This window comes from Plectropomus leopardus, chromosome 2 (assembly GCF_008729295.1).
Source record: "Plectropomus leopardus isolate mb chromosome 2, YSFRI_Pleo_2.0, whole genome shotgun sequence".
Taxonomy (NCBI): domain Eukaryota; kingdom Metazoa; phylum Chordata; class Actinopteri; order Perciformes; family Serranidae; genus Plectropomus; species Plectropomus leopardus.
In genome coordinates this window covers 20,808,636-20,836,007 of record NC_056464.1, presented here as the reverse complement: position 1 = coordinate 20,836,007, position 27,372 = coordinate 20,808,636, and the positions used below count along the sequence as shown (strand labels likewise).

The 27,372-nt window shown below is 39.5% G+C and overlaps 2 protein-coding genes across 3 annotated transcripts; one reads left to right on the top strand and one right to left on the bottom strand.

Annotated features, from left to right (window-relative positions):
• Positions 1-1,123: 1,123 nt before the first annotated feature.
• Positions 1,124-6,551, bottom strand: LOC121951167 (MICOS complex subunit Mic10-like). Its single transcript, XM_042497411.1, has 4 exons — positions 6,476-6,551; positions 1,585-1,632; positions 1,378-1,487; positions 1,124-1,294 (listed from the first exon to the last, which is right to left on the bottom strand). Exons 1-4 carry the CDS (start codon positions 6,534-6,536, stop codon positions 1,286-1,288), a joined length of 228 nt encoding a protein of 75 aa, XP_042353345.1. The 5' UTR covers positions 6,537-6,551; the 3' UTR covers positions 1,124-1,285.
• A 2,847-nt stretch (positions 6,552-9,398) lies between these two features.
• On the top strand, positions 9,399-26,040 carry capzb (capping actin protein of muscle Z-line subunit beta). 2 transcript variants are annotated; one of them, XM_042504614.1, is made up of 10 exons: positions 9,399-9,639; positions 15,599-15,688; positions 18,737-18,858; positions 19,690-19,803; positions 19,885-20,026; positions 20,463-20,579; positions 20,664-20,729; positions 21,580-21,656; positions 22,024-22,125; positions 24,929-24,989. In XM_042504614.1, exons 1-9 carry the CDS (start codon positions 9,637-9,639, stop codon positions 22,115-22,117), a joined length of 825 nt encoding a protein of 274 aa, XP_042360548.1. In that variant the 5' UTR covers positions 9,399-9,636; the 3' UTR covers positions 22,118-22,125; positions 24,929-24,989. The 2 variants fall into 2 exon arrangements, with proteins under 2 accessions (XP_042360548.1, XP_042360558.1); XM_042504624.1 differs by lacking the exon at positions 22,024-22,125 and having other exon boundaries at positions 9,401-9,639; positions 24,929-26,040.
• Positions 26,041-27,372: the final 1,332 nt, after the last annotated feature.

Genomic DNA, 27,372 nt, shown 5'->3' with positions numbered 1-27,372 from the left:
GGAATCGTCTATGGGTTTTGTCTGCCTTGTTTACACCTCAGCCTTGTCACTGATGCCCCCCTCCCCACACACACACCAATCCTGTGCTTCATCTTACCTGCTTACAGGTGTTCAGCCTGGCTTGTGTCCATAAGCAACCCTAGCTGTCTCACGCTTCACTTGCAAACAAGTATTTTAATGGACAGGGGACGAGTGACATGCTTTATTTCTGTCATTGCTCATTATCTGCTTACATTGCTGAGAAAACTGTTACCGTGATGGAGAGGGGAGAATGTGAGTGCGTGTATTAAAATAGGCGTGCACGCGTTAATGTTTTCTTTGATGTGAAAGTGTAAACTATGTGCTATGTTCAGAGTGCAAAGTGCAGAACTCACCTGTTAGTAATAAGACTGAGCTCCAGTCCAGAAATGGCATTCCTCTGCATTCCACAGATTCTGCTTCACCAGGGGGCTGGATAAACGTGTGCGCCTGCACAAACTCACACAAACAATCCCTCTTCGCTCCTAGCAGGCCCATGCAACTACACATACGTGATCAATCACACTCAAAACAATCTCGCCAAACACACTCACGGCCAATGAATACACAAGACGTAAGAGATTCTTCCTGATATGGAGACCCATGCTTTTCTAACTCCCTGTGAAGAAAACGGTCACGGTCACAGCAAACACTTGTCCAGCTCACGCAACTTAAAATACGACTACAAATCATTGCATACTGTGCAAATGCTGACTTTTGCATGACTAAAGATCAGACTGGGCCACTTTTTTGTATTCGGAATAGGATCTACCCATTATGGTATTTAAAAAAAGCTACATCTATAGATGGGAAAACTATATGAATAAGTTCATCTCACACAAATCAAAACATAAATTTCTCTCCTTTTAAAGTCTCTTTCAACACTCGTATTAGTCTCCCACCAACTGTATTTTCTTTATTCCATCATTGTGTGCAACTTTTCGTCCTCCCACTCTAACAGGGCTGCAGATGCTGAACCTGGCCCTCATTCCAAAACAGCAGGAGTTCGAGTCTCCCAGCTCATTAACACAAAAAATTACCTCCCACCCCCAAACCACATTTCATTCTCCTCAAACATGCACACAGTAAAACAGAGCAAAAGAAACAGTTTTCCAGAATCGCTTTATTAAATATACAATGACTGCCATTTGATAAACACATTGTGGGCATCATAAGACGCTAGTGCCAGGACAGAACTAAGCAGCAAAACAGACACAAAAACGAAAGGGGAGCTTCTTGGGGAATCCTGATCATCTTTAGTCCTTTATTACTGGTCCTGTAAATAGCACACACAAAAAAAATCATTAAGTAAGTGTCACAAAGCCCAAACAAACAACACATTTTACCCTCTGTGCTCACCTTAACCATTCTGCCGTGAACCAGGTACGGTGACCTGAAGTCATGCTGGCAGTTGGCATATCCCATGCCCAGTCCCAAACCTCCACCGAATGAGACAGGCCATGTGCGACCTGTGAGAGAAAAACACACCCATAAATGATGTTTTAAAGTGGTGCTTAGGGGAAAAAAAGCTTCAATCACTAGCCTACCTTAGCACAGAGAACTTACGTTTAAAGAGAAGGACGGAGAACACAACACCCACAGCAAGGCCAGTCACTGCAAAGAGAGTAAAAAAAAAAGAAAGTGCCATGATTAAACTACACTTCCAAAAAAAAGTTGACTTTAGTGCTGAGGTAATGTGATCATGCCTGATCCAGTATAAAAACCGGCTGGCACCGATGTAAATCTGTCGTAATGAGGTCAGCAGGGTGCCTCCATTATGTTTGATGCAAGAGTTGGTAAATAACACAAGTTAGCAAGACGTTGCTCATTAGGAAAAGAGAGAGGGAGAGGAAAAGCAGCCTGAGCACAAACTTTCAAGAAAGACAGAAAACGGTAAAAGCGGTTCAAGAAAGGGGGACATGAGTTAGGGGCAGCAACAGTGTCCATGAGGCAGAGGGCAGAGAAGGTAACAGGTCAATGAGTGCACACGTGCAGGTATGTAATGTATGGTCCCACAGAGGTCAGTGGCACAGAAGTTGGCTAAGTTGTTTGAAGTGCTCAGACCAGAGTGGGATCTTGAGGAGGAATGTGTTTGCGCGCTTAACTTCACCTCGCTGCAGGCCACACCACACCCAACAGCAGACCAGCCAGCACAGAAAACACATAAAAAAAAAAAAAAAAAACAGCCATTTGGGCCCCTCCGAGTCTTAATTGGATTCAGGGAGCTATGCAGCATGACCGATTTGCCTGAGCCAGAATCCTCAGATTGTTCTCTTTACACAACTTACAAATGTCAAACAAGACCACAAAAGACCCGGTACACCCTCACTATCATTAGATCAACAATAAATCATTGTCTTCTGCGTCCATTTCAAGCAAAGATTTAGTTTAACTTAAGGTTCTCCATCTGTTGCAGCCTCAGTCTTTCTTTGCTCTTCAGCCAGGGCAGTTTTGAAGCCCCTGATTTTCCACTGACAGTAATACGCTAAAACCTTTGGCAAAATATGAGGGCTGATCAACATCTCATTTTGGCGTCTCTGTCTGGATGTCTCCAAGGGGGATGGATTATAACAAAAACATTTGTGCAGCAGTAGAATGAACTGTATAACCCACAGGCCAGAAAATAGCACTTGGTTTTCTCAGAAAATAAAGTCCAGAGCTGCTTATTGATTTGTTCATCATTTCAACTATTTTAAGGAAATGGCATCAAGGAGACATTAATTTTAAATCATGATGATCTTGTAAATGTAGTTTTAGAAATTACAACTTAAGTTGTATGACTTCCATTAAAATGTTGGCATGACTGTGACAGCAAATTTCATTTGCTTTGGCTAACGTTGTTTCAGTGTGCTGAAGGGAACACTTTAGGATCTGCACAGTCCGAGTGAAAAAAAAAAAGAATAGTATCACTTGGTTAGTGTCGTTATTGCAACTGTGAAGTAATATGAAGTTCTTTCAGTTGTGCAGCTTGTCTTACGTCAGATTGTTTTCATGTGCAGCTTTTAGTCATGCTTCCTACATTGGTTATAGGTAGGGATGCATGATAGTATGTGCATGTCATCTATATCAGCAGATACTGGCTTTAAAATAAAAATGGGAATCTGCAAACGTGCTGATTTCTTCCGATATCACACACACACACACACATATATATATATTAACTGACAAAGTGAACATGTAAAAAAGCTTCAACCCTCAGTTGAAGTATTTTTTCTTATTTTGCACAATGAATGAATGTTGCATAAACACAAAAATACTGTATTTTATGACTCCATCTGCTGTTGAGCCATCACCATAAGAGTATACATAATATGAGGTTAATTCCGCTACAGAATAAACTTGATCATCACTAAAATTAGGTAGGGAAAAAACAGTGGATACATCAGTGTCAGTATTGGCTATGAGTTTTGTTTATATCGGATATCAACAGAAATCCAATATCGCGTATCCCTAGTTCTAGGGATGGCAAAGTTGTCTTGTTTGGTCGGTCCACCACTCTGATCCAGACTGAAATATGTCAAAATCTACTGGATGAATTGGCATGAAATTTTGTACAGTCATTGATGGTGCCCTTGTGATGACTAGTGACATTCCCTTCAGCCTTAGCTGTACTTTGCATTTTGCGCTAATTAGTAAATGTTAGCATGTTAAAATGCTAACCTAAGATGGAAAATGAGGTCGAAATTATACATGACAAACATCAGGGTGCTGGCACTGTGAGCTTGTCTGTATACATGTAGTGAAGATTTTTACTGGCCTGTCTCACTTTATTATTGTTACAATTTCCTCAAATCAAATACCGTGCTTCCAATAAATAGAGTTATTTCCTGTTAAAATGGGATGTTATCGATTGTTCTTTCCCCTTACAGAGCAAGTTGCATTTGATTTCTCTTATCTTTTCACTTGTGTCACTGACCAGTGTACACAATCCATATCCTTTCCTATCCACGTCCCAGGATCTCCACAAATATGGGTGAAAGTGCCTTTAGCTGTTAGGCTCCAAGCCGCTGGAACATGTTACCTAATGATATTAGAAGAGCCTCAACAGTATATTTTAAAGACATCACTTTTTAGCCACAAATTCCAATTATTTTATTCTATTTCTTTCAACGGTTTTAACGTAAGTTTGTTTTTACTTTTTACAGGTTTATCTATTATTTGTGTCATCTTTTATTGGTCTATTTATCTTATTTTAACTTTAATTCATATGTATTATTATCTTATATTCATTTACTATTTTTAGTGTTATTATATTATTTCATTTTAACATTTTTATCAGTTGTGACTCGCATGACTTTGTATCTTTTATTGGTTTATTCTTCATCTCTTATTATTTAGCTGACGGCTTTGTTTTGTGCCTGCAACTTATTCCTCACACTTTGTGCAGCACGTTGTGCTTCCCCCTGGAATGAAACGTGTTATACAAATGAATTTTTGCTTACTTGGTTTGTAGCATATCCAAAGGTTTCACCACATAATCTGAACCAGTCGCATTAAGTATAAAATGAAGTGTAGAAGCATGAGAGGATACCTCATCTTTTATGTTCTGATTCAAAATTAAAAATTGATCATATTAAAATAACTCATAAACTCACGAACACAATGCTACACAAAATCTGCTTAGCAATATCTCCCTGTGCAATCATACAAGCCTCTGAGCAGAACATATGCTGCAGAGTTTCTCTGGCTACCTTGGCACAGCTGGCAGTTTGCTACATCGAGTGAGCACAAAGAAATGCCACAATGCAGATGTTTTTCCTCCAGGCAAGAAACATATTTCAATGGACTTAAATTGACATCATTAAGTGTCATTTGGGACAAACTGTTTGGCAGTTTAAGTATTGACTGCTGGACCAATACAGTTCCAAATACCACAGATAAACATTGCACGGAGATCCCATGGTCAGTGAAGGCCAGAGTCGATGAAGGAAACCAGAACATCTAGTAATTTTATGTCACTTTCTCCAAGAAATATTCCAATTTATGTTGTTACTTAACAGATGGTTTCGGCAGTAAACCCAGATATGTCTGTTGTTTAGCTCCGTGTATCATATATTTAAGTAAACGCTGTCATGTGTTTGCTGTTTTTAGTGTGAGGTGACTGTGGAATAATAAAAAAAAAAAGTAATTACTTTGTTAAGTCAGTGGGGACTTTAAGTCATTTTGGTCAGGTTGTTTTTTTCTTTCCGTACTTCCTGCTGATATTGGGCCAAATTCAGCAAAATATGTCAAATATAATTTTAAATGTGGACTTTACTTGTTGATCAGGTTTGTATGTATCAGCTTACCAATGCTTTTGGGCAAATTATTTTGATTAAAATGATGCAAGGCATACTAATTAGTGGATCAAAGCCCATGAAGCAAACAGATTTTATAGCTTGACTGTTTCTGCTTTCCAGTTGGTGCCTGAACTGCTGCTGCATTAGTTGCACAGAACAATAGTTATAACTGGAGATGGATTTAAAAATCTGATCTTTATACCAAATAAAAATGAGAAAGCGTTTTAACAAAGAGTAACACTGGTCCCAAGTAGACCACACCAACACCGTATGAAGAGCACTGGCTTAAAAGTGGCAGCTTTATGACACTACAAGAAATCATCCAGACTAAACTGGAAAAATCTTCTCATAGCCCTCAGTCAATGCTGAACCTGCACTTTTCTCACCCCAAAATTGAGTTTTTCAAAAACAGTCTCTCCAGTGGATATATCTGAAAAGGCTGGCTTTGTATTTTAGTCTCTACAGGGGCAAAAGAATGAAAACAATATGTAACAATATGTAAACAGGATCAACTAATGTGGGACTTAAAACACAGTATACAGAGAGAGATGGGGTCACAGATTTAGCAGTTTTCAATGATTTAGGTGTTTTAGTCTGGAATGACTCGTCAGTTTTACCCATCTTACTGTGGATGTGGTCTGAATTAAATCAGCACCTGAAACAGATGCTTCTTCTTTGTGCCCTGTATGTTAGAGCCATGCTTTAGTCTTCAGGGAAAGACAAACATGATCTCCAAAGTAGGACCATTTTGCTCCTTGCTGTTAGTTAACTGTAAAATATGATGTGGGTGATGGAGAGAAATGAGAGAAGCTGGGTATCAGAGCAAATTACAGAATGATCCTTTACAGATGACATACACCCTCCACACTCACACTCACACCCACATCAGCGCTCTACAGTCTGTTCATTTAAACAGAACTCTAGCTTGAATCCAAACGCTATGTGCTCTTGTTAATATAATGAATCCCCACCAAAATAAAAACACGTTGTTTTCTCCATTCAGCAGCGGTCAACTCTCTGGATGACCTCAGTAAACTGTCCCAGCGTGATCACACAGATGTCCCGCAGAAAAGGACCTTTACTGACCCGTAGCACCGCTTATTTGCCAGGTTTAAATTACTACAGAATACCCAGTGTTAGCGTAAAATAATGATATATTTATTAAAAAGATCATTAACCTGTTTTCACGGCTGTATCAGCAAGACAGCGGTCCCATTTCCGTCCGTGTTCGTCTGCCATGTTTTCAGCTGTCGGGAAGTCCTGCAAAGTAACGCGAGAGCAATGTACAGTCACGTGAACTTAACCCGCCTTATTATAATACATCCATGTCCTCCACTACACAATATTTGTATTGTAGATTAATAACAATAGCAATGAAAATACTACTACTACTACTACTAATAATAATAATAATAATGATAATATTATTGTTATTTTGTCTTTATTAAGGACACAGAGAAAGGTCCACAGTATACTAAATAAAAATAAATAATAGTTAATATAGTTAAAAAATACAACAAATATAATGAATAAAATAAAAACAGGAATTACACGACAACACATTACGCAACTTCATATAATAATGGCAATACACAGTAGTATTTTTCAGTTTTTTGCCCTACTGCTTGCGTTTGATTTTCATTTAGCTCCTAAAATAACATTCACTTTAAATGAACATCTCTTTTTCGCATTTTATTTATTTAATCAGACAACAGATTATATGAGGACATAGCCTATAATTTCTGAAAGTCTATGGACTATGCCTCTGCACCATGATGTTTAAAAAAGTGCACTTATACACTTGTAAGGAATGATATCTATTCACCCCTCAATTTATGTTACTTTGCTTTACTTGTCATTATGACATAATTTTAAAGTGACAATCCTTTGGTCTATTCCAATCCAATTTGATAACTTTTCTTGCTGTCATTTTAGTTGGCTGTTCAATGTATCTGACTTAATCTGAAAATAGTTTTGTATATTACAATTTATAGTTTTCCTGCTGGTGGAAGTTTCCCCTCATCCCGCCCATATTTTCAGAGGAAGTGATGCTGCAGACACAAAAGCTGTGTTTGAAACCGTCCCCTCATTCACTCACTCACTACTCACTATGCAGTGTCTATTAAACAGTGCACTATGTAGGGGATAACCAAACAAGATTTTTGACACTATGTTGGAATTTATTCCCCCTGGAAATACATGGCCGCATTGCATTGTGGTAGACGGGAGTTAACTGTAGGTTACATCGTATGTACATTTTGCTGTGCATTGTGGGCATTTTATAGTGCACTATGTAGTGGATGAAATAACCAGCAGAGAATTTGAACACCACTACAAAATGGCGAACACACTATATAATGCACTATATCTGTGATAGGGGACGATTTCGAACACAGCTAAAGTGTTGCACTTCGGATCGGCTTCTCAGCAAAAAACTAGGCCTATGTGTTCACATTTACACACATTAATAGTAATTCTCTAAATACATCTAACTAGAGTCACTGTCTTTCTTTGAATATGTTTTGCCTGGAAGATAATCTAGATGTGGCATATTTTTGAAAAAGAACTTGAACCACACCTTTTTGTGATCAGAAACATGTCTAGTTTTTCAAAAACACTCGATTGTGTTCATAGTAACGCTAATCGTTTTGGGGATTTTAGCTGGATTTCTTCTCCTTTTATGAAATTCCAGCAGAGTAGATGCTGGAAGTCAAAGTGCTGCTTTCCAGTCACAGTCAATAATATACAGATGTTAGCAGGGGTTTACAGGCAGGTTTCCCATTTACAAACAAAGCCAGGATGCACGCACAGCTTTAGGGCAGAGAGCATATTTGTGCAAAGATGTTAGAGATTTTTAAAACTAGAAATATTTATACATAATAAGAAAAAATGCACGGGCATATACTAGCACTGGTCACTTGGTCGTGCTTTTTGTATGACACACCTCACATCAGAAAAATGGCAGATACTACCAGAGTAACCAGGTAACTGCCAGAGTAAACCTTGAAAAAATGATAAAAGTTATTTACCAACACAAGTCACGAGTCTGAGGCCGTATTGAACCAGCTATGACTGTCACTAAACTGGCAGGTCATCCTGAGAGAGCACACATTTAGGAGCAGGTGAAAGAGTTAGATGTTGATTGTTTGTGTGATCAGCTCTAGGCTACTTGACACAGTGCATTCAGTTTTAACATATGGTATATTAAAACCATACACACACACACACACACACACACACACACACACACACACACACACACACACACACACACAGATTACACCTGCTTGTACTTGCATCATTCTTGCATAATGCAAATGAGGGAACATTGATATTCGTTCAACCAAACAAAAATCTTTAAAACTATATCTAAAAGTGTTCAGAATACAAGCATATATAGAAATAGTTTTCCTAACTTTACAAGCTTCTGCATATTGTTCCACTTGTGGGGTGTATAGTATTTAGAAGCCATTTGTAGTGAGTAGTCTTCTTTATGTGTGTAACATTGACTGATATTAACATATTTAAGGACACAGATAAGACAAATGAATTTTAAAGTAATTCATAAATTATTATAAGTAATTATACACTTAAGGTAAGCCAGAGGATGTGTGTAAGTAGAAGTATGGAAGTGTATTGCTGCCATACCAGGGGAAAAAAAAGAGCAAATTGTTATAACAAGAAACTTTTCTTGATATAACATTTTTCCTGGTGTGGCAACAATACCCTTCCATATAAAAGGAATGCGAGGTAAATATTAAAAAATATATATATTATGAATGATTATTTTTTTATTTGCAAAATCTCTGACATTTAAAAAAATGAAAGAAGTAGAAGGCACTTTGTAAACTTCACATTAATGATCGATTCCAAGATTGTTATTATTATCTTTAAAAAAAAAATAGCTCCATCAATGTATTTGTCTATATACTGTGCTATGCAATGTGTAGTCCGCCGGAAAGAAAGATATGTCAATGCACTGCCCTCTCTGAGTGCATATTTACTGCACCACTCCTCTCTTTCCATACTTGGTAATGCCTTTCTTGCTCCTTCGCTATTGGCTGCTGCAGAGAAAGCCCGGAGTGACCCGGACATGCAAGCGGGGCCTGTTTTCTGACTGCAGCCTGCGAGTCCTTCCTGTAGCCCGGTTGAGGAAGTGAATTTCGCTGACAGGGCTGGGTTCAGTGAGGGAGAGGCGAACAAAACATCTTCGGAGGGGGACTAAAAAACAACAAAACAACAAGAGACGAGAGGAGCTGTTGGTTAAATCATCTTGAAGCTAAGGTGTACAGTAATCGGTGAAATCGTGCTCCCCTGCCCCGCTGAGAACGCCGCAGACATGGTAAGGGCCGCGGCAGAGCTGGAGAGACAGGGACGGGGTGAGGAGGTTTTGGTGGGGCTGCTGCTAACTGAGGGCTGCTAAGCTAGGCTGTCGTTAGCTGGAGGGGTTGGGTGGTAACCTGAGAGCAGCAGAGGGGACTCAAGTGTAAATCACCGACGCATATCTAACTTGCACTGTTTGCAAAACTTATGCGCACCGGATACGAATGAGTTAGCTTCGTAGCTAAGCTAGCATCGGTTTCCTCCAGCTAACTAGCTAGCAGCTAGCTGTTAGCCAAACTAGATGCCCCGTAGGCATAAAGTTAGAACAGGATGTTTTGGATTTGACACAAGTTCGTGAATAGTATTAGTGAGGAGTCCTAATATAATGTGTGCACACACATACAGTCATCCAGTCGTGCACTACACACGCACACTCAGGCTAATATAGTCAAGCGCCGGGTTGCCTGTAGCTAAAATAAGACTGTTTGCTCCTCCTATTCCTAACCATGACAAGCTGTCAGCCTCTGCTCAGTTTTTTCCTGCATTGCGAGCTTGATCTTGATTTTTGCCAATATGTAAACAGGGTAATGTAATGATCTGTCATTCACTGTAAATCATAGTTGCAGCTATTGTTTACATATTTTTCAGCATATCCCTACCTCTTGAAGCTGATATAGCAGTAATATCACTGCAGTTAAGCATGCATTTACACTTGACAAAACTGATATTTGACCTGGACTCTTTCAGCATAACAGAGCACCATTTTGTGCTCTCACACTGTTTCTCAAAGTGTGTTTCATAGTTCTTCCACATGATCCTAATTGTCTTACGCCTGAGTTGGGAAGAGCAGCTGGTTTCCCTCCTCAGTCGCCCACTCTCCTCGGCCTCACCTCATCCATCCTGCTGGCTGAGCCTCACTGCTCTCCGCTGACCCCGGGGGTTGTTGGTCTGAGCTAGTGTTTACACGGAGACAGGAGCACTGGTAAACACAGCGTCAAGGAGCGCAGGTGTCTGATGGTACAGACTGATTCATCAGCTGAGGGAGATTTGAAGACAGGCAAAGAGCAACTCTGGGAAGAGGAAATAGTATGGGAGACATTGCTGAGAAACTTGTGTTATGTTCAGGGTCACCCTTAAGGAAAATGTTTATGGAAAGATGGTCCTCTACTTTATAACATTACGTTTTCAGTTGACCAGCTCGCAGCTGCATGAGTATACTTTGCTAGGCTGATGCACTTAAGAGGAGTCACTTCATAGATAAGTCAAGGCTTTACATCCAAAGGGGTAGAGGATGAAATGGATATAACAAATATAAAAGTTGCAGGTCAAAAAACAATTGTGCTGGTGGTGATTTGAAATTGACACAATTGATTCTCATTTCCAGTGCAAATATATCCTTTCTTATTCTTAATTTAATTTATATTAGTGGACATTAGTGCACTTCTTACATCTGGATACCGTTTAATCTTTGGGCATTTGTATTATATCTGTAATGATATAGTGAAAGTGGCCAGAATGTAAGTTAGCATAGGTTGGTAAAAACAGTTACATAACACTTAAGTTGAGTTCAAATTCAGATGCTGTAATATTTTGTAATTACCTTAGTCATAGTGAAGTATTTTTAGACTCAGTAGGACCTCGGCCAAAGAAAGGTGGCTTTAATGTTTTTGGCGTAACCAGTTAAAGTGTAAGGTTAGCTAAAAAAACAGGTTTTGCCTCTACTCTTTCTCAACTTCTGACATCTTCCTCCACATCCCCAGAGTTTCATGTTGAGGCTTGTCCGTCCTGCCCCGCTCACCAATATCCTGCTGCTCACTGCATATTTAAGGGGGAGAGAAACCCCTGAGGGAAGGCCATGCTATGCAGTCCTTTCTGTTCTGTGTCCACTGTGGCTGTCATTATGAATAAGTTCTCATGTCTTTATTAACATGCTTTCATAAAAAAAACGTAAGTATTTTACATTTCATTTATCCTAAAACTGCTGCGGGGCAAAGAGACAGTCGCAGTAAAAGGGAAGACTTCTTACTGGGTTTAACATACAGGAATGTTGATCTGAGAGTTTAAGATTCTGGTATGCTGCAGAAAACTAGTTTATTGGGGAAGTTGACCACATTATCAAACATGCAGAGTGACTAACGAGCCTCAGTAAACAACTCTGACATATAACCTAAAAAGGAACTTGCTGCAGTAAGTCTCAGGCTGTATTAAGGATCCAGAATTGATGTAAAGGTCATTGGGTATGTAGTCTGTGATGATAGTGAGATCTGAATGTTTGTTACATGACAAACACACTTTACAGTATTTCTGACCGTTCTACGAAACATAAATAGTGGATTTGCTTCATCTTTTGTGATCTAGTAACCACCTGCATACTGAGATGAGCTGTGTCAGGATATATTTGATTGAGCTCCCAGTGTGATCTATTGATCACACTGTTTGTTTTGTATTAATTATCAGAGTTTCATGTCACAGTGTCAGGGACAGCCCACTCAGACACGATCAGACGCTAATGTTTGAGAAAAAACATGCAACACTGCACTGCAGTCAGGACCCAGGAGGGATAGCGAGATCATTTTACTGGCACTGGCAAGCTGCAGCAGCTTCTGATAACTCGTGGCAACTCACGGCACAATGCGACATGCTAGTGCCACTTGCTTAGCAGTTAACACACCCCTATTCACCCGCTGTCAGCTAGGACGTTGGCAAATTTCGTGTGTGTACGACAGGTCAGCAGCCGTGAGTCAGTTTAAGCATTGTGTACCAAGCACGTTAAACATGTTTTTTACTAAGTATTTATGCCGCAAAGGTTATTTTTTGCACAGTGGAACAGTAGTAGCAAGACATTGGGTTGCATTGATATCCTGTGAACTTTTCTTCTGTTTTTACAGATATTTGTTTTTTGGTTTTTTTTTTAAAAAGCATGGACTAACTATTAATGAGATGAATGCAAGCTTTTTTCTTCTCATTGATTTCTCACTTAAAGTTTCAACTGTTGCCTTCTATATACTTTCTTTCCACCAGCAGGAAAAGACACACACACTGATGAATAACCTGTTACTCTTTGGTCCAAATGGGAACCAACTTGTCAGGTTCAGAGCCAGTTTATTTTTTATTTAAATGCTCTGAATAGTTCAAAATTAGGCACTAGAACTGGAATGGAACCCATTCTATGTTGGTGGAAATGTGCACTATGTGAGAAACCCTGGATCTCATAGTTTCCAAGCAGCCAATTATTTTAATTATTTATAATGCTATGAATCTTTCAGTTTGTCTTGTGCTTCAAAAAAACATGCCTTTGATTGCTGGGTGGGAAGACAGTGAGGGATCATGCTCTTATCACAGTAATACTGACACCTCCTGGTTGTTCAGGTTGTCTGTGTGGAAGGGGATTGGATCAGAAATTGATAACCTAATCAGTGATGTCAGAGCAGGTGTTTTGGTGTCTTTGGTTTCTTTGGTTTCTTTGGTTTACACAGCCCAGCTGCCACGGTGGGCGAAGTTTCCATGGCAAGTAAACTTGTGCACTAAAACATCATATCCAACCACAAAACACCACATGTTCCAAGAAAGAGCATGGTAAATATTACAGACAGTCCACACTTGGCAGCGTTTTTAGAAATGCTTTTGATATCTATCACTTTCAGGACTCACAGAGCTAATACGCTTCTGTTTTATTAAAATAAATTAAATCAATACACGTTTCTTTTTGTCATGTTTAGTAAAGCAAAATCTGCAAAGACAGCTGTTTAAATTGCACAATGACTCCACTGCATCTGTCTTTTAAACCTGTTAACAGTGTTGATATCAACTGATCGATCAAGGCTCCCAATTTGTCTGTGCCTTGCCTGGTTCACTACAAGCAGATTCTCTGCACTCACTCTGGTGGGCAGAGAAATAAAATCAATAAATCAATACATAAAACCACTGTTGATTCCCTCTTATGGATCAGACATAAAAACTATTTTGGTTCTGTAAATTTTGGCTGTCAGTCAGCCTGGTGGAGGCAGGTTAGTGCTGCCAACTCAGCTCCCCAGCAGCTACTGGTGACAGATGGCTGAGACGTTTACGGAAGACACAGTCAGTGTGGATTGGCTGACAGGACGCTCACGCCCCTCTCACGTCTCACGTAGGTCTCACTTTCAGTGGGGATTCCCTGTTCATCCTGTAAACACATTTCTTTTACTTGGCAACTTTTCACGGCTGATCCCAAATAAAAATGAAAAAAAATACTTCACAACTTCTAAAAGCTGTCCAAAATTTAAAAAATTTAAGTTTAGCCTGAACGTGTTACACCTGACATTTACCTGTATGTTGTTCAGTGTGACTCATCCTCTCTGCCATACTACCTACTGCTGTTTCATGAAAGGCTGATAGCGATTCTGCACCACATCTGCTGCCTAATGTGTCTCCTGTGCTCGATGACACACCTCATAGCCAAATGAACCCATCCTTTGACAGCTGACAGACAATATCTGCACTGATGTCACTTATTTGGATATTGTTAGACATGCTACATGTTTGAAAGTTTTGCGGCACACAACAGTTTTCTGTACTGTGCGGTTCATTTTGGTCAAACTTTTGACTTTTTGCTGTCCAATTACTGTTTCATCTCCAACAGATAATTTACTCTGCAAGTTCTCACATGACAAATCATGAGTGCTGTTCAGTCTACTGAGCTTGAAATGTTTTGTTTGTAGTCTCACAGTGCAGGCAGGGTTTGCCTGCAAGGGTGTGAATGTTTCCTGCAGAGAAGCTTCTCTCATACAGAATGTAGCAGGCTTTTATCATTGTGCTGTTTTGGAGACTTGAAGGCGCCAAAAGTGGTCATTTTTATAGAGAGCATACAAATACTGAGTCCTGATCCAATACTTGCACACATTTTTCTACATAGCACAGCTACACAGTGCACACTGGGAGTGAGCCTGCTATAAAACTGAGTTTTGAAAGTTATGCTTTCTACATAACGTCTTCATTAGCATAACAAGGCAACGGTTTTTTAAGAGTGTCTTAAAATGAGGTCAGGATTGCTGTAATCATACCTCCTGTTTATACTGGCCATAAGAGAATCCCCCTTGATTGCTTTCAAGTCAGTGATGAGGGTACAAAATCTGAAGTCCCCATTTTGCACAAGAATTTGCATTTTTTTGGCTTTTGCCTTTTATTATATAGGACAGGTTAAGTGTGAAAGGGGGGGGGGTGATATGCAGCAAAGGGCCACAGGCAGAAATCTAACCTGCAGGCAGTCCAGTTGAGCTAACAGGCGCCCCAAAAATATTTTACGTTTGCGTGAAGATATTGTGAGGTTTCAGTGGTCTGAGTTAACTGAATCAGTTAATATACCCTGTATTCCAAAGCTTGTATTTAGCCCAAAAGTTTGTGTTTGTTGCAGGTTTAAAAAAAAGTCATGTGTCAGTGTCAGTCATGTTTGCAAACTGACTCCAAAACTTTTGTCCCTCATTATTTTTTTCAGAATAGCATTTCAGGCATTTCAGGGTTGTGTAACTATTCACAGCCGCCGTACATGTATTATGGACACTCACAAAGAAAGACATAATAGCAAAATAGATCACATGAAAATAAAACAACACAAATATACAAAACATACCCATATACAAAATGCGCTTGCATCGGAGATAAATGGTCATTCGTACATTTTCTTTAAAAAAATATCCTTTATGTTGCCTCACAAATTGCATATTATGTGGTATTGTCAGAACAGTGTTCGAGTTGTTTTTAACATGGTGACAAGATGGTGCACTGGCATCACTGAGTTCATTTTGTTTAACAATTTGTAAAATAAAAATGTGTTTTATGTGGAGCCAAAAAACATCTTTTTCTGTAACAATGCAGAATTGCATTGATTTATTTATTTGGGTTAGTTAAACACCAGTGCACAGTAACATTAATGATTGTTTATTTGACGTGTTCGACTATAATCTTATAGTACTGTATAATGAGCGATGTCTCTTTGATTTCAGAATGACCAGCAGCTGGACTGTGCCCTGGACCTGATGAGGCGTCTGCCTCCTCAGCAGATCGAGAAGAACCTCAGTGACCTCATTGACCTGGTGAGTGACCGTCTTTGCTTCATCCCGTCAAACTGAATTACAGCTGAAACACACACAGCTTTTAGGCTTATGTCTTCTCCAGACATGTTATGATCAGATTACTCTGAGTTGAATAATATCTTTTGTCTAATATGTTTTTTCCACAAAACATTTCAGTATGCCTGTTAAAATTAGTTTATATTAAAAAAAAAACAAAAAACAAACTTGAGTCCATCGAAAAAAAAAATCCAGAATTTATAAACATGCAATATTCATTTCAAAAGTTATTTCTGAACACAAGATCAAAGCAACAAGCAAAACAAGCAAACAATCAACTAAAGTCAAGAGTTAATTTGGTAGGAATCTTTTCTTAGCCATTGAGCTGTTCAGCAGAAATAACGTTTGTTATTGTTCGCTACTGCACGGTAAATATCACCTGCTTTTTCAACCTCAGGTTTTGTTGTTAACGTGCTAGCTGGCTGTCTTTTACCTTCCCTTTGTAAATGATAAATACAGACTACCGACATCTGTTGGTGTGGAAAGTTATTTCTCATCACGCGGTTGCAGAACGTATGTACTAGTTGGCTGTAGTCTTTGCAGTGTGTTCAACAAAAGTGCAACTTTTTGTCTAAGACAAAGGCGATTTGAGGCGACGCAACAGTCGGCCTTTGTTGCCACAACTTCCTTGATGTCTGTTAGGTGTGTCTGGGCTTTGAGTCGCAGACTGGGTCATGATTGGCTTCCAAATTATTTGGGATGTCACAATCCTGCACCTCTACACATCTTAAGATGAGATATAAGGTGATGTACAGATGACACCTCAGGAACTGGCAACACATTTTTGAGTGAATGAGGACTTTAAATGCATTTATATTTGATCAGTTTCTGGGTTCATTTTAAGATAAATATGATGTCATAAAACCTTATTGCACTTTAACTGCAATTGTACTAACATAGTGTGACTGGACCAGTAAACAGTTGTGCACTAATACAGTGAGAGCTGTGTTCTGGTTTCTGTCTTGTCGTTGTTATTCAGCAGATCTGTGTTGTGTTTGAAAGCTTCAGAAATGTACGTGTGTTTGGGTGGGCCTCTTGTGGTTTTGCGTGAGTTGAGTTTGTTGTTTCTAAAGTCTGAAAGGTTTTGCATATCACTGTCATCTGGATAACCGGTTATTTTCAGCTTTTATGTTGCACAGTTATTTTTTGTGCACAGGGTGGAAGAAGTTTTTTTTTCTCCAAAATTCTCAGTAAAGTACTAAAACAACCAAAATTTCTTCTTTCTGTAAATGTTTATTTTTCCTTCCCACAATTCCTCGTTAGAGGAGACTTTCCTTTGTTTGGAATTGTTAGACCAGTTTTGTGTTTTAACAGAACAGTGCCAGCTGTCTGACAAATTCAGCTAAATCGGACACAAATCAAATCACACTTGTACCGCTGTTTGCATGGCACCTTGTTTTGTGGGCATGGGCAGTCCTTTCCAGCGAGACCCCCACCTGCTCACCTTCCTCCTCCCTCGCCTTTAACCTCTCTCCCTCCGGGCACCGGCTCTCCCCTCGCCCATTTTCCCCGTGTCCGGTTGTTAGCGATTATTATTGCAGCTGTCAATCACCTCCACTGCCAGGCACTCTTTGGCTCCACTGTTTCAGCTCAATCTCTTCCTGGTGACTCACAATCACCTGAAATCACTTCTTTCTTTCCTGTTTGTCCCACATCTCACGTCTCCTCCTCCTCTCTGCTCTCCATTTTCTCCCCTGTCATACTCTTCCCACTGGGTTTTGTCTCCCACCTCCTGCTTTTTTGTCTCACCCTGTCTGGGCTGCCAGGTGTGTGTCTGTTTTTGTGTGTGTGTGTGTGTGTGCGTGCGTGTGTGTGTGTGCAGGGGTGTGGGGAATTTTTTTGGGGGGGTTGGGACAGGGCCTCCTTTGTGTCTATGGACATAGAGAGGGGACTCCATGTCAGTCTTTGAGAAGTAATTTGTACCCCCTTATCCTCTAGATATTATGTTTCCCATTGCTATTTTATTCCTGCTCCACTCAGTAACCTCTGCTTATCGAGTGAAGCTGGAATGTGAGAAGGACTTTTAGTTCATTTTTGACCAAAATAAGACAATGAAATACAAGGCTACTTTTGTCTTTGCTGTTTAGTCTTCTCCTCCAGTCCTGTAGGTTTTAAAAGTTGGCATATTATCTCTTGCAGGAAGTGTGAACTGGCAAAAAACAGCTTCTTCTTTTGTCTCTTGTTCACAGTCAAGACAAACTGAACACTTTAAATAAGCTGTCTGAGGAGTTGAGATGTGTTATTTTAAACAAGATGGATTAGAAAATTACTGTCTATTGCTTATTGCAAGCAAAGAAACACCATAGCCAAATTCTGGAAATCTGCTACCAGACCAAGTTTACAAGCCTGGCTTTCTGGCTTGTCACACTGTATTGCCCTGGAAAAACTTACATTTTTAATTAAAGGTAAATATTCTACCTTTGGTGAGATATATGACTGTTTTATTAAATTTCGTGAGGGGTAGAAGGCTACAGAAGTCTGTTTGCTGGGGGCGCCTGGTGGCTCAGTGGATAGAGCGGCGCCCCATATGCGGAGGCTGTGTCCTTGCCGCAGTGGCCATCAGTTTGAATCCAGCCTCGGCTCTTTGCTGCATTTCTCCCTCTCTCTCTCCCCCTTTCACGCTCACACTGTACTGTCAATTAAAGGCAATAAACACCCAAAAAATAATCTTTAAAAAAAGAAGTCTATTTGCCTTAATTTCTATATATATATAATTATAAACATTTCCGTTCGCTGTTTTTCTTTTTCTTTGTTTTTTGACCGTCAATACTTGTATAGGGAGCTTTTTCTAATCATCTATTTTTGGACATTGAAAAAGATGCTGTCCTGTCTTAGCCGTTTACATTATGGTGATGTCTCATGACGCATGTTCTGTATTGTACCTAACTTGTTTTCAGTTTTTGTTATTATTAGTATATTTTTAAAAAATCAAATAAACACACGTTTAAAAAAAGCTGTAAAAAAACATCACGTTTATGTTATAATCTTTTTCCTGTCTTTGTTTGCATGCAGGTGCCCAGTCTGTGTGAGGACCTCCTCTCCTCTGTGGACCAGCCCCTGAAGATTGCGCGGGACAAGGTTGTTGGGAAAGACTATCTGCTCTGTGATTACAACCGAGACGGTGACTCCTACAGGTCAAGTTCATAACTGCACAGTCATGTAAAAAGAACATTAAAAGAATACATTGCCTACAAAATGACTACTTGTATATCAATTACTCATTGCGTGTTGCGTTAAATTTGTAAAGAAAACAATGTTTTTCCGGCATGCCTCCGAGGTAAATGGAGAAATTAAAAAAGGTGAATCTTTGTGAATTGAAATCATTAGGGACAACATTTAACAACATAACTATATGAAAATATGTCTTGACTTACATTTAAACATTCTGTGCAGTGTAACCCAGGTCTCATTTATCCAGTTGTATTAGTACATACAAAAATGTGAAATTATCGAGTATCTTATTGTTCATCGGTCATGAGAAGCAGGTGATAATTGTTGAAAAAAATCTGTACAGTGCGTCCTTACCACTTACTTGGCTGTACATGAAAGTGGTTGAACCAACGCATTTTAAATTGTAATGTTTTAGGGAAGTACTGAACATACGACTGGATGAATGAGACTTGGATTATACTGCATGAGTTATGTTAGAGTTTGTAAACAGATGTTTTGATATAGTTTTATGATATAGGTTTGCTTTGTTGTTAAAGTAGTCCCTGTTAACCTCAATTCATGAAGAATGTGCGCCTTTTTTGGATCCTCTTTTCACTGTGTAGGCATCTGAGAAAATCAATTTTCCTCATGAATTTAACGTAACACAGGATTAGTAATTGATATCCGAAGGTTATTTTGCAATGAGGTATTCTTTTGACTACGTTACGATCAGCTAATCTGTCAGTTACAGTGACTAAACTAACAGTTTACTTGGCTTTTCATGGTTTTTATAATATCCTTTTCTTACACTTTAGATCCCCGTGGAGTAACAAGTATGAACCTCCCATTGAAGACGGTGCAATGCCTTCAGTTCGTCTGAGGAAACTCGAGGTTGATGCCAATAATGCCTTCGACCAGTACAGAGACCTGTGAGTACCCGTGAGGCCCGTGAGTTTTTCATAAATGACCAGCTTCACTCTCTTGTGACCTCTGATATCTGTTTTTTTCAGGTACTTTGAGGGCGGTGTGTCCTCTGTGTACCTCTGGGACTTGGATCATGGCTTTGCCGGAGTAATTCTCATCAAGAAGGCCGGAGATGGATCCAAGAAGATTAAAGGGTGCTGGGACTCCATCCATGTGGTGGAGGTGCAGGTGAGAATCAGCTGATATGAAAGAGGTTGACATTTGAACTGGCTCCTACACAGTCTTTCTGTCTTCTTCGAGAAAGTCAGGACATGTAAAGACGTAAAACTGCATATTAAATTTGCAGGTGATCATTAACATCAGTGACACGCAGGACATGCACCACCATAAATCCTTAGTGTGGAGCATTATCTCATCAATTCAATCAAATGTTATTCATATAACACCTTTCAAAGAAATTACATGCAATTAAAAGTGCTTTACAGTTTGAAGAAACAAAAATAAGAACATTTGAAATAAGCAAAAATTTATCCTAAAAAACAGAGTAAGTTAAAACCATAACATTTTAATAGACTACATAAAAGCCAGACTAAAAAGACAGGTTTTTAGTGAATGTTTAAAAGTATCAATATCTCATTGCTTTTTGTATCTGTTGTGTGAGCAGGAGAAGTCCAGCGGTCGTGCTGCTCACTACAAACTCACCTCCACCGTCATGCTTTGGCTCCAGACAACTAAGACCGGCTCAGGTACCATGAACCTGGGCGGCAGCCTCACAAGACAGGTACAGTATTGAACTTACTGGAAAACCACTGCTGATACATCCATGTGTTCATCCATGAACTCAGTATGTTCAATATTTTTACAGATGGAAAAAGATGACCCAGTTGGAGAGACCTCACCCCACATTGCCAACATCGGCCGCCTTGTTGAAGTCAGTCTAACCAGTATATTGTACTTGTTAAGCTTTTCAGACTGCCTACTTTAAGCAGTATACCTTCTCATCTGGGTTTTTAAACAAGTATTTAACTACTTGAAAAATGTCCTTTTAATACAACTAGGCCGTCTAGCGGTAGAAACATTCAAATACTATTAAGTTGGTGCAACATGACCAGTAAAAACAGAGAAAAGGTCGCTTTTGCTCAAGAGGTAAAAATCCTACAACTACCAGAATGCACAGTGCCGCACCACACCAATAAACTCCTATTTCAGTTAAATGGTAAGCTAGAACACAAGGATTTTAGGCCAGACATTTTGAATGCAGAAACAGAATCTTGGTTTCTATTTGATCAGCGTTGCTTAGTTTCACTGTTTGATCTCAGTTTTGTTTTCACTGTGGAGGAAGCAGTATGGTGCCCACTTCCTGTTCGCAAACTATCACTATTTAAGCTTTAACACGGCACTAGAATGTGTTTTTTAACACATTTTAGGTGAGAAATGGGCAGTGCAGTAACACTATCTTTATTTATATTCAATCAGAATTGCCTAGTTTTACACTTCTATACTCTTCGTGTCCACGGTGGCAGGCAGTTTTGAGAGGTGTTAATTCAACTTCAGAATGATTTTGGAAGATACAGTTTGCGGTAATGTTGAATTCTATTACGCTGACGACCATTTCTATTATTTTGTCCACCCCATCTATATCAGTGGGGGTGGGGTAAGTAATAGAAACACCTCTTTATATTACAATAAATAGTGGAACACTTATGAAGAAAAGCTTTTTGCTGCATGTTCAACATCCTTCACAGACCTTCATATCTAATCAATAATTATGTTTGTTCCAGGATATGGAGAACAAGATCCGCTCCACACTGAATGAAATCTACTTTGGGAAGACCAAGGACATCGTCAACGGCCTAAGGTAACCTTACAGGAGTTGTTTGGATGACTCAGATCACCTCCCTTCTTTTACAGCACTTCCAGTCAGTGGAGTCTGCAGCAACTTATCATACCGCTCTAACTTGGAGCACATTTGGTTTACTTCTGTGTCTCCATCTGTTGATCTGTTCAACATTTTTCTCTCTCTTTTCATTTCATGTCGTTTCTTATTTGATGTTTTTTTTTTGATAGATAAATCGCTGCCCCTCTTTTCACCTTACCTCCTCCTCTCCCTGTCCCTCTCCTTTGATATTTTTTCATTGCCTTTTCGTCTCACATTTCTGCTGCACATTGTCTCACCGTCTGTCCCTCTGCCACCCCTCCTCCTCTGCTGTCTCTCTGTGCTCCAGATCTATTGAGTCTTTGCCTGATAATCAAAAGTACCGGCAGCTCCAGAAGGAGCTGTCGCAGGTCCTCACTCAGCGTCAGATCTTCATTGACTAGGGTCAGAGGTACAACCTGGCATGGACCTGTGCGTGTGCGTGTGCGTGTGCGTGTGCGTGTGCGTGTGTGTGTGTGTGTGTGTTAGTGTGTAAGTACAAAATAATAAGGGAAGATGTTGGTCTAGCCTCACTGCTCCACCCACAGTGGTCCCATCTGGTTCTCTCTCTCAGATGTTTTACTGAACTTGAAAGAAGGAAACGAGCAAAGTTCAAATGTTAAACTACTTAAGACAGATCTTTGATATTTCCATAAAAAGCTGCTCACTTTACACACTTTTTAGATACTGCAATGCAAAACACCAAACAGAATGACCTTTAAACTGAAGTGCGGTCTTAACTTTCTTACTGTGTTTTTTCCCCTAAAATGTTTTTAATAAGTCAGAAGTCAGCCCAATTATAAAATAGTGACTAAAAATAATTTTCATTGTCCATTAATCTGTAGATTATTTTCCTAATAAATCAAGTAGTTGCTTTGTCTATAAAATGTTAGAAATTCGAGAAAAATGTGTGTTCAGTGTTTACCAAAGAATAAGACAAAGTCCTTGAATGTCCTGTTCTGTCCACAACCCAAAGATATTTAGTTTACGGTCATAAAGGGAAAATAAACCAGAAAATAGTCACATTCAAGAAGCTGGAAATAAAGAATTTTAACTTTTATCTTAAGAAAAAATACTCATACCATTGAATCAGTTACCTGTTGCAGCTCTATTATAGAAGCATTTCCAATAAATGTCCTAATCCTGTTCCTATCATTGGCAGTAATGCTGTCACCTCAGCATCAACCAGAAAACAAAGCACGTCAAAGCTTCTTGTTGACCTCGAAGGAGTTTAACTTCCTGAGGGACAAACAACCTGGACTTTGCCTTATTAAACACCGCATTAACATTTTTGACCAGTTCATTTCAAAATGACCCCAGATATTTGTACTAGGAAACAATTTCAACCTGCTGTGTTTTCCTTTCTTTTTTTGGTTAAGACAATAACTACCTCCGCCTCACTTATATTAAGATTCAGGTAATTAAAACCACACCAGCTGAAAAATCTGTCCACCTCATCTCTGTAGTGTCTTATTTAGACGTGTGTGCCTTGGGATGATGTTTATGTAATTAAGATATGACTGATGATTAAATTCGAAACATCACTGGGTTTCTGTGGACACACAGACATCACATTTAAAGCAGTTGGGGAACTTTATGTTGGACAGTTGTTTGAGATGTAAAGAAAGCCGTTATTTACAGCAAGCCAACGCTGGAGGGAAAGTAGAAAATTATACAAATCAGAAAAAAACTGAGGTACAGCCTTTTAAAGTGCTTGTGGTAGCTCAGACTGTGTGTGTGTGTGTGTGTGTGTGTGTGTGAGTGTGACAGAGAGAGAACTCATCTGCATGCTCCTCAGAGTGTTGATGACTGAGCAGCTGTGCAGGCATGTCGTGCAGGTTTTGTTTACCCTGTGAGGGAGCGACACACTAACATGTCATGTTTTGGAGTTTATTGCCCTAATAAGGTTTTCTAAAATGGTGTGTTTATTCTAGGAGCCGCACTCCTTTCAAAGGTGTGTGTGTGTGTGTGTGTGTGTGTGTGTGTGTGAGCACAGCATTGAAATGAAAAATAACTGCAAAATCTGATATTTAGGGATAAAATTTTGCTTCTTAAAGGTTTAGTGTATAAGATTTAAAGGGATGTGGGGGTGTCTTGCTGTGAATTGTGAGTTGCAACCGGCTGAAACTTCCCTTAGAAATTCTTCAGTGTTCGTTGTTCAGAAAGTTTGCTATTGCTATTGTGTGAGTAAGATGTTATTGTGTGTTCGACCCTTTTCTCTGATGAGTTAATATGTGCTCACCTTTTTCTGACCCAGACATTCAAGAGGTTTTTGCTGTTAGTGAACACGGTGATTTAAACCAGAATAAAGCAGCGTCACGCTTCAAATCAGTGTAACTCTGACGCTGCTCATTGCAGATGGCCCTCCAACACAAAACTAAATGTGAAAATGTGGCTGGCCCGATCTGGAGCCTGTGCTTGGTTTGTCTATTCTGGGCTACTGTAGAAACATGACAGTGCAACATGGCGATCTTCACAAACAAGAACCCGCTCACTTTGTAACCATAAACTGCTCATTCTGAGGTAACGAAAAAACACGACGATTGTTATTTTCAGGTGATAATACACTAAAAAAACACGACTTCTGCCAAAATATACCCCTAAATCATACAAACTGGATCTTTAAAATAACTTCCTAGTTTAAAGCACAAAATGTAATCACCCGCATGACAGTAATGCAGTCAAGATTATAACAGCACTCCAATTACAATTTTTATTATTGTCACACGGACATTTCGGGCCAGATGCCCTTCAGAGTGTAGGCTGGCAATGTTACCTACACACTAAAGAAGGGCGTCTGGCCAAAACGTCTGTGGTGCAATTGTAAAAATTATAATTGGGGTGCTGTCTTGATCTTTACTGCATTAACATCTGCATTTAGGATTCAGCTCCCATTTTCAAAAAGTGTAATCACGAGTGAATGCGTTGTCTTGTCTTAATCAACTGCATGACATCAAATAACTGTAAGTGTTGGTTTTCATTTGCCTGACATTAATGTGTGCAGTGTGTACAGATTTATTTTCACCGTCTTTTCTCCACAGAGAAGGAGTGGCACTAATGTCAATGTAACTCACAGCTCATCCATTTTTCTCTTCAACTTATAGTCTCGTCTTTTTTCACTGGAGAAACTTTTCCAGTCTCTCTCCCGCTGTTTCCACGTTTGATCCTGCTCAGACTGATTGTCTCTCGTCTCTCTGTGTCTCTCCCCCACACAGGAGTGTTCAGACTCTGGCTGACAAGTCAAAGCAGGAGGCTCTGAAGTGCGACCTGGTGGAGGCACTCAAACGCAAACATCACTGCTAGAGTTGCTACTGTTTCTGTTTTTTTTTCTCTCTTCTTCTGTCTCACTCACTCTCTCCGCCTCATCTCTGCCATCTTTTCTCTGTTTCTTTCCGTCTCTCCCTCCACGCCTGTTTCAGTGCTGCACTCTTGTTTGTTCGTGGAAAAACAAAAAAGGAGAAAATGCTTAGCTTTTTATTTGTTTTCTTTTTCCGTCTGTTTTTTGTGTTCATGCATCTCATCTGCCATGAAGCCATTGACTCACGCTCCCTGTCTCTTCACCCCTCTCTTCTCTCCCATGTTATGAGTATAATGATAGTATTACCACGGTTAATGATAATCTTACAGTGTGAGGGTCATTGTAGTAATAATCCCTGATGTTCTCACAGCTGACGTGTCCTCGATCAGTTTCAAACGAGCGATTTTTGCGCTCTGTGTCAAGGAAATTTGACGCGGACTGCGCTGTAGGTTGCGTAGGCTCAGCGGGGCTGTCATCATTATGTACATCAAATTTATTTCAAGCACCTGCTTTTGTCTACGACACCCCCCTGATATATTTGTATAAAAAAAATTAACTCCGTGTATAACTGTCATTCTGATGTGAACACGAGGACAGCCTTCGGTTTGTGTTAGACGATTTTTACTCTTTATTCCACTCTGTCCACGTGCATGTGAGCCTGTGTGGGGCTGCAGAGAGTGGAAACGTAGACTTATCAAACATGGGGATGGACTGTTATAATCGCAGGGTGATTACACCCACGTCGTCAACCCAAACACCCCCCCCCCCACACACACACACACACACACGATGTATAACATGACAGTCTGCCTCCCCTCTGTTCAGCTTATTCGACTCTTCGACTCTTCTCTCTCCTCACCTACTACGTCTTTGTTGGGGGTTTGTCTTTGTGTCTCGGTGGAAACCTTTGACTGTTTCCATTTTGGAGGGGAATCTTTTCGTTGTATTTTTGTTTTGTTTTTATTTTGTAAAGCTTATGATTCATAATGTATTAGAGCCTCCAGCAACAATAAAAACAGTAAAAAGCTACTCTTGCCCTTATTTTGTATTCATTTCTTATTGAAGCGTTGCACTGTGCAGGTAGTGGACTAAATAACAGACTTCATGAATACTGCAGACACGAGGCAACACTTAACTAAGAGTTCTCTTATTAAGCATTTAAAGGCAGTATGTAAACATTTAGGCAAAATCCAGCTCCAGAGCAGTTACTAATTTTCTCAGATTTGTCATTTATTTATTTTTCATAGTAAGACCAGATCTAGCATGCAAAGACTCTCTATTACAGTGATACTTGATTTATGACCTGTTGGCTGTAAATTTAGGATCACTGTGCTCAGGGATCGACCGACCATTTTCTAATTCATGATGGAAATGAATGAAATCTCATTCATTTTGCAAAAGTGGTCCCCAGGTGAAGCAAGCTGAGTATCCCTGATACATCAGACTGATTTTTTTAAAGAGTTTAACAAGAGCTCCATGTATCTATTCAACAAGGGTTTCTGCAGATGTCTTTAACTTTTATAAATATTTCGCCGTAAAAGTAATTGAAGTGTCTTGACTTTAAGTTTGTGGGGTCTAAATTGCAGCGACATTTTTTTATAATATCATTCGTCCGTCTTTTAATTTTTGTCAAAATGATTAAATATCTTCTGCCTCAAAGTCCACATTTCTGATGTAAAAAAAATCCTTAAACCAAAGACTGATCCCAATACTGTCTTTACTTTATATCTGTTGGCAAAATGTAGATAAACGTAACTCTGCATGGGACCACAAAAACTGAAAAGATTTAGACTTAACCAGAACTGAAAGATAATTGATCCAAAAATCTGTCTTAAAGGTCTGTTGTGTTGGCTTTAATGGCCTCTAGCGGTTGGTTGCAGATTTTCAACCAACTGAAACTACTCCCAAAGAAGTTACAATACAAAAGCACTGTACAACTCATTCTAAGGTAACTAAAACACAGAGATTCTTGTTTTTTTAGGTCATTCAAACGATGAAAACCTCTTACTGAATAACACTGGGGAAGCTACTACTAATAACTTAACAGTATAATACAGTACACACACACACACACACACACACACACACACATATACACTTCTCTGAACAACACTATATGTACACATCATGAAAATACTGTGGTGATGAGCAGCAAGAATAATGGGTGTACTGGAAGAAACTGTGTTACTGCAGTTTATCCACTGGGTGTCAGTGACGTTCAGCTCAATATCAAGTGTCACAACTGCGGCTTTATCAAAGACTTCTTTGTTCTGTGGTCAGTGCAAAGGCAGTAATATGTTTTATTCCATATATATCCTACTCCAGCAGGGTTGACCATACAATTTCATTTTTAACTCCTTC

Excerpts from the sequence above, each read along its gene's own strand:
- LOC121951167 (XM_042497411.1), bottom strand. The coding sequence starts at position 6,536 with ATGGCAGACGAACACGGACGGAAATGGGACCGCTGTCTTGCTGATACA. Across the intron at positions 1,633-6,475 it reads TGATACAGCCGTGAAAACAG|TGACTGGCCTTGCTGTGGGT; the intron begins GTTAATGATCTT and ends CTCTCTTTGCAG. Across the intron at positions 1,488-1,584 it reads CTCCGTCCTTCTCTTTAAAC|GTCGCACATGGCCTGTCTCA; the intron begins GTAAGTTCTCTG and ends TTTCTCTCACAG.
- capzb (XM_042504614.1), top strand. Across the intron at positions 15,689-18,736 it reads TCAGTGACCTCATTGACCTG|GTGCCCAGTCTGTGTGAGGA; the intron begins GTGAGTGACCGT and ends GTTTGCATGCAG. Across the intron at positions 20,027-20,462 it reads TCCATGTGGTGGAGGTGCAG|GAGAAGTCCAGCGGTCGTGC; the intron begins GTGAGAATCAGC and ends TTGTGTGAGCAG.